The sequence below is a fragment of the Antechinus flavipes genome, chromosome 1, assembly GCF_016432865.1.
Source record: "Antechinus flavipes isolate AdamAnt ecotype Samford, QLD, Australia chromosome 1, AdamAnt_v2, whole genome shotgun sequence".
Classification (NCBI taxonomy): Eukaryota; Metazoa; Chordata; class Mammalia; order Dasyuromorphia; family Dasyuridae; genus Antechinus; species Antechinus flavipes.
Window position 1 is genome coordinate 550,895,064 of NC_067398.1, and position 12,454 is coordinate 550,907,517.

Here is a 12,454-nt window from a genome sequence, read left to right on the forward strand (position 1 = left end):
TATTTCTTTGAATCAAAGGGGTATTTTGCAGTCATACATCAGGAATCTGTATTTGCATATTGATTCTGATATATCACTCCAAACAAATGTGAGTTATTATTCTTAGCTAAGACTCTGACATCTTTCCAGCAGTACCAGTTAAAAGGATGGAACACTTAAAAAACAAAAACAGCAACAAAAAAACCTTCACTTTTAAAAAAAATTCACTTTATTCTGACATATCAAAAGAACTCCAGTCAACCAGTGATTGGTTATGGGCTTCCTTTCACTAGGCTTTCATTGCCCAAGGGGATCAGAATTTTGAACAAGAGGGAGCTTAGAGATTACATGAATTCAGGCCTTATTTTTTATAGATGAAGAAACTGAGACTCAGGAAGTACCCATAACCAAAGCAAGATTTAGCCTTAGGTATTCTGATTGCAATGGGAACCATGTGAATGAGGCTAATTTTCCTCTATAGCAAACTCATCCCAGTCTACTCTTCTTTATTTGGGTCTAGAAATATAAGGAGTCTTGGCATAGGGAGCTGAATATAGGTGACCAGAGACTTGGAGAATAGAGACTTAATCAAATTGCTTTGAGACTTTTATGTTTAGTCTCAAACTAAGAATCAGCTTTGTATGTTTTTTTTTACTTTTTCTGATTATAGTTGTGAGAAATGTTTAGCATGACTTTGGATACTCCCAGTAATTTGTTTGTAGTAAGGTGTGATTATATGTACATGGGCATTTGTTCGAAGAATAGAGATATATATGTGCTTCAACTCCCACTCTCAAATTCTATACTGGATATTTAAAAATCAAACATGCCTATGTCACATATTATTGAAAATGATGGAATATAAGATGAGCTTGGTCTAAAGGAAAGCTTGCCTTCATTACCATTGGCAGCCTGATAGAAAGCCTTGGATTTTCAAACAGAAGATACTTCAGTCTGATTCCCAGCTTTGTTTTTTCTTGGTTATGGAGAAATTGTCTTTCTGGGCTGCTATCATTACTAAAGATGAAGATAAAGGACTTCATTAAATTCATAAAATCAAAGACTTTTAGAGCTGATGTAATGGTATCATGGAAAGACTGCTGGATTTAAGTCAAAGGAACTGGCCCCAAATCTCAGCTTTGCTACTTACTCCCCATGTGACCTTTTGCTAGTCGTTTTTATTTATTGGGCCTCAATTTCTTTATCTAACCTTTGTAGACCTATGATTCCACCAAATGTAAAAAAGGGAGGAGGGGAGCAGACTAGTTGATTCCAGTGCTAAATATATGATCCTAAGGTACCTTAGGAGAAGAAAATGGCAAACCAATATCTTTGCCAAGAAAACCCCAAATGTGATCATGAAGAGTCATACATGCTTGAAAAAATGACTGAACAACAACAAATATACCTTAGAGTTCATCTAGTTGAGGAAAGTGGAAGTCTACAGGATTACATGATTTTCCTGAGGTCACAGAGTCAGCTAGTGGCTAATTGTGGTATTCTTTTTCTTTTTTATAATATGAAGGTTCTCTCTGGGAGCAGGTTTCTTGGGAAGGTTTTCTGGAGGCAGCCTTAGTTTCAATTAAAAGTAATAATCGGCCAAATGCAGCCAGGTGATAAAAGTTCAAATCTTTTATTGTGTCCTTCAATATAGCCCGGTTAGTTTTCTTAGAGACCTCTCTCTCTCCTTGGTTCTAAGAGCTCTTGCAGCTTTGTCCTTTGCTTATGCCTTTGCTTTCTTCTGCCTCCGGCCAGCACAAAGGTGGAGGATGGAATAAATATCTTGTCTCCTTGCCTGGGGCTTGGAGAGCCTTTCAGACCAGCCTTGGTCTCAATGGAGGAAGTGCAGGAGCCCAGCTACCACAATGGTGTGAGATGAAGTGAATGAATCTGCTGCGCCTCAAGAGGGTGGGCTTCTTCTAAACTGACTTAAGCTCCCCTCTCAGTCTTTTCAACTGAACTCTGCTGAATGAGCTCAGCTGTTTTTATGCTATCTCAAAGGTTGACTCCTCCTCCAAGAATGGGATTATGGGATCCGAGGGTGGGATTATGGGTTTCCTCCCAGAGTGCTCTCTGGCCCTAAGAGCTTCTTGCTTATATGAGCTCTCTAAAGGTGTGAACACAAGCATTGTTTCTATCAGTTCCACTTAGTACCTTGTTTCTTCTGGCCCTTAACATCTCCTTGTAAGATCAGATCAGTGATACTGCACCATGCTAAATTAGATCATTATTGTCTCTATCAACTCTAATGAGTTAACACTTTGTAAGGATTCCAACAGCTAATGGTACTAATATCTTCCCTAGAAAGAGTTTAGTTCAAAGAATCAATCACATTAAGCTCCTGTTTGCTACAGGAACTATAGGCAGTGCAACCAGGAGAAGAAATATCCCAACTCCAACATTTACTGTGATTTTTAGGTAAGTCACTCAACCCTGTGAGGCACAATTTCCTCATTTGTAAAATGAGGATACTGGCATTTATGATATTTGCTTGACAGGAAAACGTTAATGGATAGGGAGATAACCTTGGAATCAAAAAGTTGGCATCAAGTATCGTCTCTGGCACTTATGGTTATATAATTCTTGATGTGTTACTTAACTTGTCATCACCCTAGGCAGTTCTCTAAGATTTTAAGTTACAGTGATAGTGCTGAGTTTAAACAATTGTAGGTTTAGAGCTAGCTAGAAAGGACCTTACAAAGCAACTAATCCAAGCTTTTCTTAGTACAAGAAAAGGTAAGGTCATATGGATAAATGAGTGGCCAAACTGGGATTTCAGTTGATAAATATCAATAGACATTTATTAAGTGCCTACTGTGTGCCAAGCACTGTCCTAAGTGTAGGGATACAGAAAGAGGTAAAAGGCAATCCCTGCCCTCAAGGATCATATAAAATCTTTCTTTCTTTCTTCTTCCTTCCCTCTTTCCTTCCTTCCTTCCTCCTTCCCTCCCTCTCTTCTTCCCTCCCTCCTTCTCTCCTTCCCTCCATCCCTCCCTTTCTTTCTCCTTTCCTTCCTTCCTTCCTTCCTTCCTTCCTTCCTTCCTTCCTCCTTCCTTCCTTCCTTCTTTCCTTCCTTCCTTCCTTCTTTCCTTCCTTCCTTCCTTCCTTCCTTCCCTTCCTTCCTTCCTTCCTTCCTTCTCAGATTAGAATTCATCCAAATTTATTAATAACTCATACATTGTAAACCATAAAACATTTTCATGTATGCTTTGCAAGTATCATTCTTTTTTTTTTTTTTTTTTTTTTGCTGAGGCAACTAGGGTTAAGTGACTTGTCCAGGGTCACACAACTAGGAAATATTAAATGTCTGAGGCCAGATTTTGAATTCAGGACTGGCACTCTATCCACTGTACCAATCTATTGCCCCAAGTATTATTATTTCTGATTTGCAATTTAGGAAAATGAACCCCTTTTCCTCAAGGGGTTACAAAGCTAAAAAGAATCAAAGCCAGCATTTGAATTCCAGTCCTCTGAGCACAGGCCTCTTCACACTTAATAAATGCAATGTTTTCCAATCACATTTTTATAGAGCCTCTGAATTGTTTGTTTTGTGTTCCTATGGCCCAACCTTCTTTTGATAAGCTCTAAACTTACCTAGGCTGATCCTTGGCCAATAGATTCAACTTTCTTTAAAAATAAAAAAGCTTTATTAAGCACTCATTGACTCCAAATTCAGTATTTTATCGTAAATGAATCCCAAATCCAATCCTAATCCCTATGCTATTGTAATTATTACTGAAGTCATTTCTTCTTCTTTTGTGTTAATTCTTCTAAACAAAAATTGGGTATGGGATCAGGGTGCTTCACTGTTGACCCAGCAAGTTCAAAGTTTGAAGAAGAAGAGTCAAGTAGAGTAGACTGAGAGCTAAGGAAGAAGTTCAGATGTTTCTTCAAGTGAAGGGCTGATTGACTGATGTGAAATGGGTATGTGTGTCTGGGCAGGGTTATAAAAAGAGTTTATTTGTCCAGATGGAGTTTCTGCTGCAGTCCTGAATCTATTTCTTGCTGGGGCAACTTCGGCTGGTTTTAATTCTGAGAACATTAAGCAAACAATGTCTGTCTTTCCTCTGGATTATCCTATGTATAGGGGACCTGTCTGGGAAATGAAGATTTGGATCATCTACCTAAGCTGGAAATGGCCTTGGAACATTCCTATAACTGGGAAAAAAGAGGGAAGACCATATATATTATGATGACTTGTAGGAAACACAGCTGCAAAGCCAAGCTGGCCTAAGTTAATGCGGAGTAAAGACTTGTGCATCTGATTTGGCTCCCAGAAGGGCTGAGGCTGTTGACAGGAATGAAATAATAAGAGCGAATGCTTGGGGATGTAGTAGTGACTTTGCAGATTTCCACCATCGATTAGATGAGAAAATGTGTAATTGGAAATGTTCCAGCAGAAAAGAAAGGCTTTGATTCTTTTAAGGAATTGCTACAACTCTTGAATGGTGGATTGGTAGCAATACTGTGGGTCACTAGTGATTACTCTTGAATCAATAGACAGTAGATCCATTTGAAAAGCTGCTACTATTTATCCTTTTCTAGGCAGTATGATGAGAAGAGACCTTTTGTAAATACTCTTGGGATCTTTGCCTCTCCCTGCATAGATTTAGGCTTTCCCTCAAATCTCATAGTTCTTGACTAGTGGACAATGAGATAGCAAATGTGGAAGGGTCCTAGGAGTGATGAGGAAACTTATGAGGAAAGAGCTACTCACTAATATTCTCTTAGCCATTGAATCCTTGAAAGCATAAGGAAAGAACTACACCAACAACAACCAGCATGGAGATCATCTAGAGAAAGCTTTCAGCTCTATCCATTGGTTATTCTTGCTTTACAGTAAAGGTCCTTAATTTGGAGTCCCCAGAAGCCCTTCCTGCCCCCTCTCTCCCAGGCCAATGGATAGACTTTAACAGGTCTAAGAACTTGGATAAAATACATATCTATGTATATATATACATCTCTCTCTTCTCTTCTCCCTCCAGTTTCTCTCTCCCTTCCTCCCTTCCCCCCTCCTCTCTTCCTCCTCTCTCTCTCTCTCTCTTTCTTTCTCTCTCTCTCTCTCATATATTCTTTTTTTTTTTTTAACCAACCTCTAACTGAAAACAAACATCATTCTGAGAAGGGATACATAGACTTTACCAGACTGCCAAAGTGGTTCATAACACAAGTAAGGTGAAAAACCCTTCTCTCACACAATATTAAAAATAATATAATACTCATCTTTTTTTGATCAACTCTAGCACTCAATGAACACCTAAGTGGTGCAGTGGATAGAGTGCTGAGACTGGAGTCATGAAAATCTGAATTCAAATCCAGGCTTAGAAACTTACTGTATGATTTTGGCAAGTTTGCTTCAATTTCTTCATCTGTAAAATGAGCTGAAGAAGGAAATGGCAAGCCATCCCAGGATCTTTGTCATGAAAATGGGGTCTCAAAAAGTTGGACATGAATGAAACACTATCAGTACAACTAGCATTTAAACACTAAAAGTTTGACATTCAGTTCAATTCCAGGAAATTAATTAAAATCATTCTTGTTAAATACATAACTAGTCCTTAAATGGAGTCTTTTTTGCCAAGTGGAGTTATTGTGAGGTGATATTGTGAGATACATAAGGACAGTGGTAAAGAAATACTTTCTGAAATTATTGTGTAAAGTTCTGGGATTAATAACAACCACAACACTGCTGATAATAATAGCACAAGAATAATAGCACAACTTCCCTTATCAAGATGCAAATAGTTTGTAACAGAAGAGGGAGGTAGGAGACGGTGCATTTTATTGCGTAATGGGATAGATCTCTGCCTGGAAGTAGATACTGTGCATTTTAATAAAAGCTCATTTTGACAAAATTGAATGACTAGGAAAAGATTAGCGTTTGGGATTAACTTCCTGTGTCACTATGGGCAAGTCATTTCCCTGTCTGGATCTTATTTTCTTCAGTCAAGGAGGTGGACTGGATAATCATTTTGGTAAATTGGCACCAATGATGGATTTGGAAGGAAACAAGCATTTATTATGTGTCTACTGTGTGCCAGGTACTGTGCTAAAGCGCTTTGCAAATGTTATCTCACTTGAGCCTGACAGTACCCCAGGAAGTAGGTGCCATTGCTTTCCCATATTCCAGTGGGGAAAACTGAGGCAAAGAGAGTTTTAAGTAACTTGCTCAGAGTCTAGCTAGAAAGGATTTGAAGCCAGATTTAAATCCATCTTCCTGACTCTGTACTCTAAACAAGCTTGTAGGATCATGTATTATGTTCCAGGCATTGTAGTAAGGAATGGGAATATAAAGGATAAAAACAAACTAGGTGAGTCTTCACCTCCATCCAAGTCTAACATTCATTGGCTGTCATTTCTGTTCTATAGCACTTTTATCTGTCAGTACTCTAATCTTGTGATATATGCAGTTAGTATGCATTAGTCTTGTCATTTTGTGGATGAGAAAAGAATGGGGTTACACTTCATTTCATTTGAAGACAGAGGCTTAATAGATGGAGAGTGGGAAGGGATGAAGAATAGTGAAATGTTATTGACTTTCTTTCTTTTTCTTTAAATTCTTTCCTTCTCTCTCTCTCCCTCCCTCCCTCCCTCTTTTTGTGCCCACCTTTCCTGCCCACCTGTGATTCCATTACTGCAGGGAATTTCTGTTGAGATAACTTCCTCTACCAATGCAAATTAATAATAACTATAACTTACACTCTTCAAATCTACTTCTTCATTTGTTAAATTGATGAAAAGACTGACCAACACCACAATTCAGATCTACTTTCAGTGGGAATTGCTCATCCCTTACCAAGATGCAAATAGTTTGTAACAGAAGAGGGAGGTAGGAGACAGTGCTTTTTATTACATAATAGGATAGATCTCTGCCTGGAAGTAAATACTGTGCATTTTAATAAAAGCTCATTTTGATAAAATTGAATGACTAGGAAAAAGATTATTTAATTGTAAACAGAGTATGTGAAGGGAAACAAATAGCTTCTTGATTATTTAGTTCACAAACTTAAATGGATCAAGGACTGTCTACTTTGGGGAGGATTTAATGCCATTCTGTCTAATTTGGGATGATCAACCAGCATCTTTTATTAAATAAGTTTTACATAGATCACCCTATACTAGCCATTTGTGTTTGGGCTGGATACAAAAAGAACTGGAATTATAATCACTGCCCCTTTAGGAGCTTACAGAACAGGGATACAAACATTCTAAATCTAAATAAGTGAGCACTTGAGAAAACCAATATTCACATTAGTACAAATAATATTCAAAACTAATATCTTAATACTTGGGAGGAGGTAAGAGAGGGATCAATTGAATGAGTTGCTGAGTTGAATTGGGAGTATATTATCAGTTTTATTTTCTTTGCTATCAAGAATTGCAAGGCCAGAAAATGAGTGTTGGGTTTTTTGTTTGTTTGTTTTAATCACAGAGACAGAACAACCAAACTCGTTGGAGTAGATAGAACTAAACTTTTTTTTTTTTTCTCGTTAACATCTTGAGCTGCTTTGGGAAAGTTTGGGGTTTGGCAAAACACAAAACACTTTTTCCAAAGGACTCAATCTTTTTTCCCTTCTCCATTTTGTATTCATGTTTGTTTGCAGGGAAATAGATGCAATCCATATGTTTCAGATTACTTCACTTAATTCTATGCAGCACTATTTTCTCTAGGAGTTTTTTGATGTTTAAGAAGCTTTTTGATCTTTGGTCTTAGAAGGAGGAAGCAACATTTGTCATGAGAGGATATAAAATCAGATCTCCAAAAGTCTGCCTTTGCTGTAGAACTGAGACATCTGGAAAAGAGCAGATTTGGGATTGGATCTCTTGGGCTTGTTCTCAATCTGCTTCTCTAAGCTTCTCCTGTGATGAGAATTCATAGATTCTCACAAAAAATTCATAGACTTGGCACAAAAGAGGAAAATAAAATTTTACTTATCACTGAATCCTATAGTGTTAGTATATTATATATATTCCTATATATACTATATGCTATGTATAAGTGTATATATATAATCCTATAGTATACTATAGCCAGAACCATAAATCAGAAATGACTCTCACTTGAAACCTTCTGGACATAAGAAGGGATGCTCTGCCTTCAAATCATACTAGGTCAATTTTTTAACCAATCAGAATAGCGCCACAAGATAATAATAATAATAATAATAAGCGCCACCTCCCTTATCCCCCCAGTCTTGAAGAGTAGTTACCAATGATCATCATCTATCTGTGTGGTGATATTACATCAGGTCCATATTCTTGTTGGAGTATATAGGTGTATATATGTTTTTTTTTCCCCACAAAGAGCCAGTTTTACTATTTCTTTTCCTTTTCTGGGCTGTCAGCAGGTAATCACAACTTCATGAAACTGATGTGAAAACTAGTTTTATTACAAGAGAAATGAACATGCATATGGAACCCAAAGAGTTCATAGTCTGTATAGAGGTTTGTATGTTTATAAAGTACAACAAAGGAAGGAGGAAGAAACACAAATCTCCACCTAAAGGAACATGGCATGAGAGGGGGAAAAGTGCAGTAGAGGTGGGAAAAGGACAAAACCCCTTCAGAGGGGAGGAGCAAGACTGAAGCAAAAGGTACATTCTTTTCCCTTGAAGACTGCTGGGTTGTGAAGGTAGGATGGTCTGGTTATCCATAAGGGTCCCAGCTACACACACAATTTCTCAGTCTAGTACAGACTGACTAGCACCTGTTTTGACTCTCAAGGACACACAAGAACTCCAGTTTGGTATGCAAACAACATATTATGTCAGCTCATTGGATGCTTCAATATATTCGTGATCTCCTGTATATGCTAAGTCCACTGTTTATGGAAAATATGAAAAAATCAAAAAGATATGTTTAGGGGATCACTTAACAGGATGTAGGAAAAAAAATCTTCTTTGTTAGTTATAGTTATAGGTATAGAGATACCCAAAATATGTGTAATATGTAATATATATATATATAATATGTAATAATGTATAATCAAGTACCAGTAATCTAGATTTTTTGAAAAGTAAAAATAAATTGGAAAGCAAAAGACTGTTTATATTTCCTGAGGAAGTATTCTCTCCAAGTAGTGTTCTCCAGATTATTGAGTCATTTGGCTTTTGGCAATGAGAGAGTAGACTATATGATGGGAAATTTCAGGGAATCCTGGACATGTACCATGTTCAAAGAGTTTGATGCCTGAAATTTTGCAATCAGAGCTTCTTTCCTTTGACTTAAGTCTTAGAATTGAAACTAATTTTGATGATAGTGGTACTATGTGTGGGAGATGTGAGGTATTTGATCAGAATATCAGGACATTAGATAGATAGAGGGAAGGAATGGCCAACTGGAATCTAATGGTCCTGAATTTAAGCCTCACCTAGTTTATAATATTGTGAGAGCAGGTACCAACATGATTAGATAGTGATGAATGTTGGATTTAAAAAAAAAGTCTTGAGAAGAACTTCTTTCAACCAATAGATCACTAAAGATTTCAAGTACCATTTCTGGAATGGATGTTTGCAGCCTCCTTCTTACTCTCTTCCTTTCTTTAGAGTCCAAAAGGCAAGTGCATTTCGTGAACGCTCTGGTGATTTGAATGGAGTCTCTTATGCTTAGGTGCTATGAGAAAGCAATGGAGGACTATAGTCTTCATTAGTTCTCCAGATCCCTGTTGTTTAAAAAATCCCTGCTAAAATATCTTTTGGATTTTGAAAATAGTATATTGACAAATGGTTTTTGTACTAATTTAGAAGGCATAGATATATAAAGAAAAACAATTATATTGAAACATGTTTATCAAAATATGAAAAAACTAATTCATGGACTTCAAATCCATTACTATACCATGCTGGTCTCTGACCCTGTTTGGTCTAGATGCTTCTGGGAAAGTCTAAAATAATGCAAACTTTTTGAGGGTCAGGACCATTTTTCTTTTGATCTCAGTATCTCTGGAGCTCAACATAGTGTATTGTTTATGCATATATTCCTGAGGTAATGTCACATAGAATAAGCTATGGACCTGTGGTTTTACTGGTATAAGGAACCCCAGAAGAACTGACTTTAACAATGTAGGCCAGTGCCTTGTAAGGAACATATAGTCTTAGAGAATTTCCTAAGTGCATCTTAGAGATTGATCACGCAGGGTCTCATAGTCAGTATGTGTCAAAGGTAGGATTTGAATCTAGCTCTTTATGATTTCAAAACCTGCCTATCTCCTTCACTTTATTGCATAAATGGGTAAAATGGTGGACTTTGAGAGCTATAATTGTTACCGCTAGCAAATCATTTAATCAATCTCATGCTGTTCTCCAAAATTTGCTTACAGAGTTAAAGAGGTATTGTGCTAATAAGTGGGGTGGGGAGAGAGAGGGAAGCTGAGATAGGCTGAAAGCTGGGCCACCACCTTGATCAGTCAGCAGTTACCAATATTGAGACAAGAACCTCTATTAGCAAAAAGATTATGATTTGTTAAAGGTTCAAATAATGATTAATTTTTTTAGCAATATTTTTTAATTAAAAAAAAAGAGGCATTGTATTCTATGAATGGAAAAAGTTCCCAAAAAAAGTTGATTTCTCATCCTTAGTCAAAAATATCTCTTCCAGTCTCCTCCCATTTACATTTAAGGAGATGAAGAGAGTGTTAACAGTGATGACCCCTGATATTCTGACCTATAGAATGTGATCCCTCACCAGCTATAAAGAACTTCAAAAGGATAGCAGATAACTATTGATAAGCATTAATTAGAATTGTCAAACAATTGAAGAAGAGACGAAGTTCTTTTAAAAAATATCTTCTTCAGATCTGTCCCTAAAATCATTTTTTAAAGTCACCTGAGCCATTCTTTTCCCAAGCTCAACAATAACTTTTGGGGTAACTGCTAATAGTACTTCTCACCTCCTAGTACGCATACTAGCTCTTACATTCTCTTTTCTTCCTTAAAGGTATTGGGAAGAATGTCATCTGTGACCGAACAGCTACCCCCCTCGATGCTTTCCGAATGATGTCGGCTGCCCACTACTACCCCAAACTCATGAGTATCATGGGCAACGTCCTGCGCTTCCTGCCTGCCTTTGTGCGCATGAAGCAGCTCATCCAAGAAGGCTACGTGGGGGAGCTGCTGGTATGTGAGGTTCAGGTGCACAGCGGGAGCCTCCTGGGCAAGAAGTACAACTGGAGCTGCGATGACCTGATGGGAGGCGGGGGCTTGCACTCCGTGGGCACTTACATCATCGACCTGCTGACCTTCCTCACCAGCCAGAAGGCGGTGAAAGTTCATGGGCTGCTCAAAACCTTCGTGAAGCAGACGGACCACATCAAGGGCATCCGCCAGATCACCAGCGATGACTTCTGCACCTTCCAGATGGTGCTGGAGGGTGGCGTGTGCTGTACTGTAACCCTCAATTTTAACGTGCCAGGGGAATTCAAGCAGGACATAATTGTGGTGGGCTCCGCTGGGCGGCTGATGGCGGCTGGCACAGATCTCTATGGCCAGCGGAACAGTGCCCCGCAGCAGGAGCTCCTGCTGCAGGACGCTACTCCCGTCAGCAACTCCCTGCTGCCGGAGAAAGCCTTTAGTGACATCCCCTCGCCGTACTTACGGGGGACCATCAAGATGATGCAGGCGGTCCGGCAGGCCTTCCAGGACCAGGAGGACCGGCGGACCTGGGATGGGCGGCCCCTCACCATGGCTGCCACTTTTGATGACTGCCTCTATGCCCTCTGTGTGGTAGACACCATCAAGCGGTCCAGCCAGACGGGGGAGTGGCAGAACATCTCCATCATGACTGAGGAGCCAGAGCTGAGCCCCGCCTACCTGATTAGTGAAGCCATGCGCAGGAGCAGGATGTCTCTGTATTGCTAGCATGGGTTAGAGACAGCAATGGCCGCAGGAAATTTGGGGACGGCGGAGGGATGGCATTGGGGAGGTGGAAGAAGAGTTCAGCCGAATGCTTTTGGGGGTGGAGAAAATGAAGCTTCTTCTTTGCTGCAAAAAAAAACCCTTAAGGCTTTGTGGGGAATGTATCCCAAACAGGATTCTTTATGGGCATGAAATAACCACATGAGGATTCAGAATCCTCTGGGCTGCACTTGTCTTATCAGCAGCCAGTAGTGCTAGCTGGCCGAATTCAAGGTGGAAATTCCTATGTGGTTTATCTGCCTTTTTTGCATTTACTGTGAAAGGTAGAGGGCTTTTTTTTTTTTTTTTTAAACTTTCCTTGCCTCTTCTCTTTGCATCACTTCTCAACATGTGGCTCTGTACCCTCCCCACCCTCCATATTTATCCTACCTTTCCTCCCCAGCCACATGGTGCTATTAGATCAGGCTGCATTCAATGGCTAGCTCTGTTTGCTGCTGGCATGAATGACCTTCCCAATACCCACTTCTGGCACCATGTGGTTCTGCAATCTCACATCTTCATATATACCCATTTTCTCCAGAGGAAAAAGATGAGCAGAATGTGTGTGTGTGTGTGTGTGTGTG

The 12,454-nt window shown here is 39.1% G+C and overlaps 1 protein-coding gene across 1 annotated transcript in view; it reads left to right on the forward strand.

The window, feature by feature from the left end:
• The window catches only part of GFOD1 (glucose-fructose oxidoreductase domain containing 1), a 141,785-nt gene extending 129,368 nt beyond the window's left edge, over nt 1-12,417 (forward strand). The window contains exon 2 of the mRNA XM_051970665.1: nt 10,915-12,417. Within this exon, the coding sequence (XP_051826625.1) occupies nt 10,915-11,834 (920 nt within the window). The 3' untranslated portion in view covers nt 11,835-12,417. The remainder of the gene's footprint in view (nt 1-10,914) is intronic.
• The last annotated feature ends 37 nt before the right edge of the window (nt 12,418-12,454 follow it).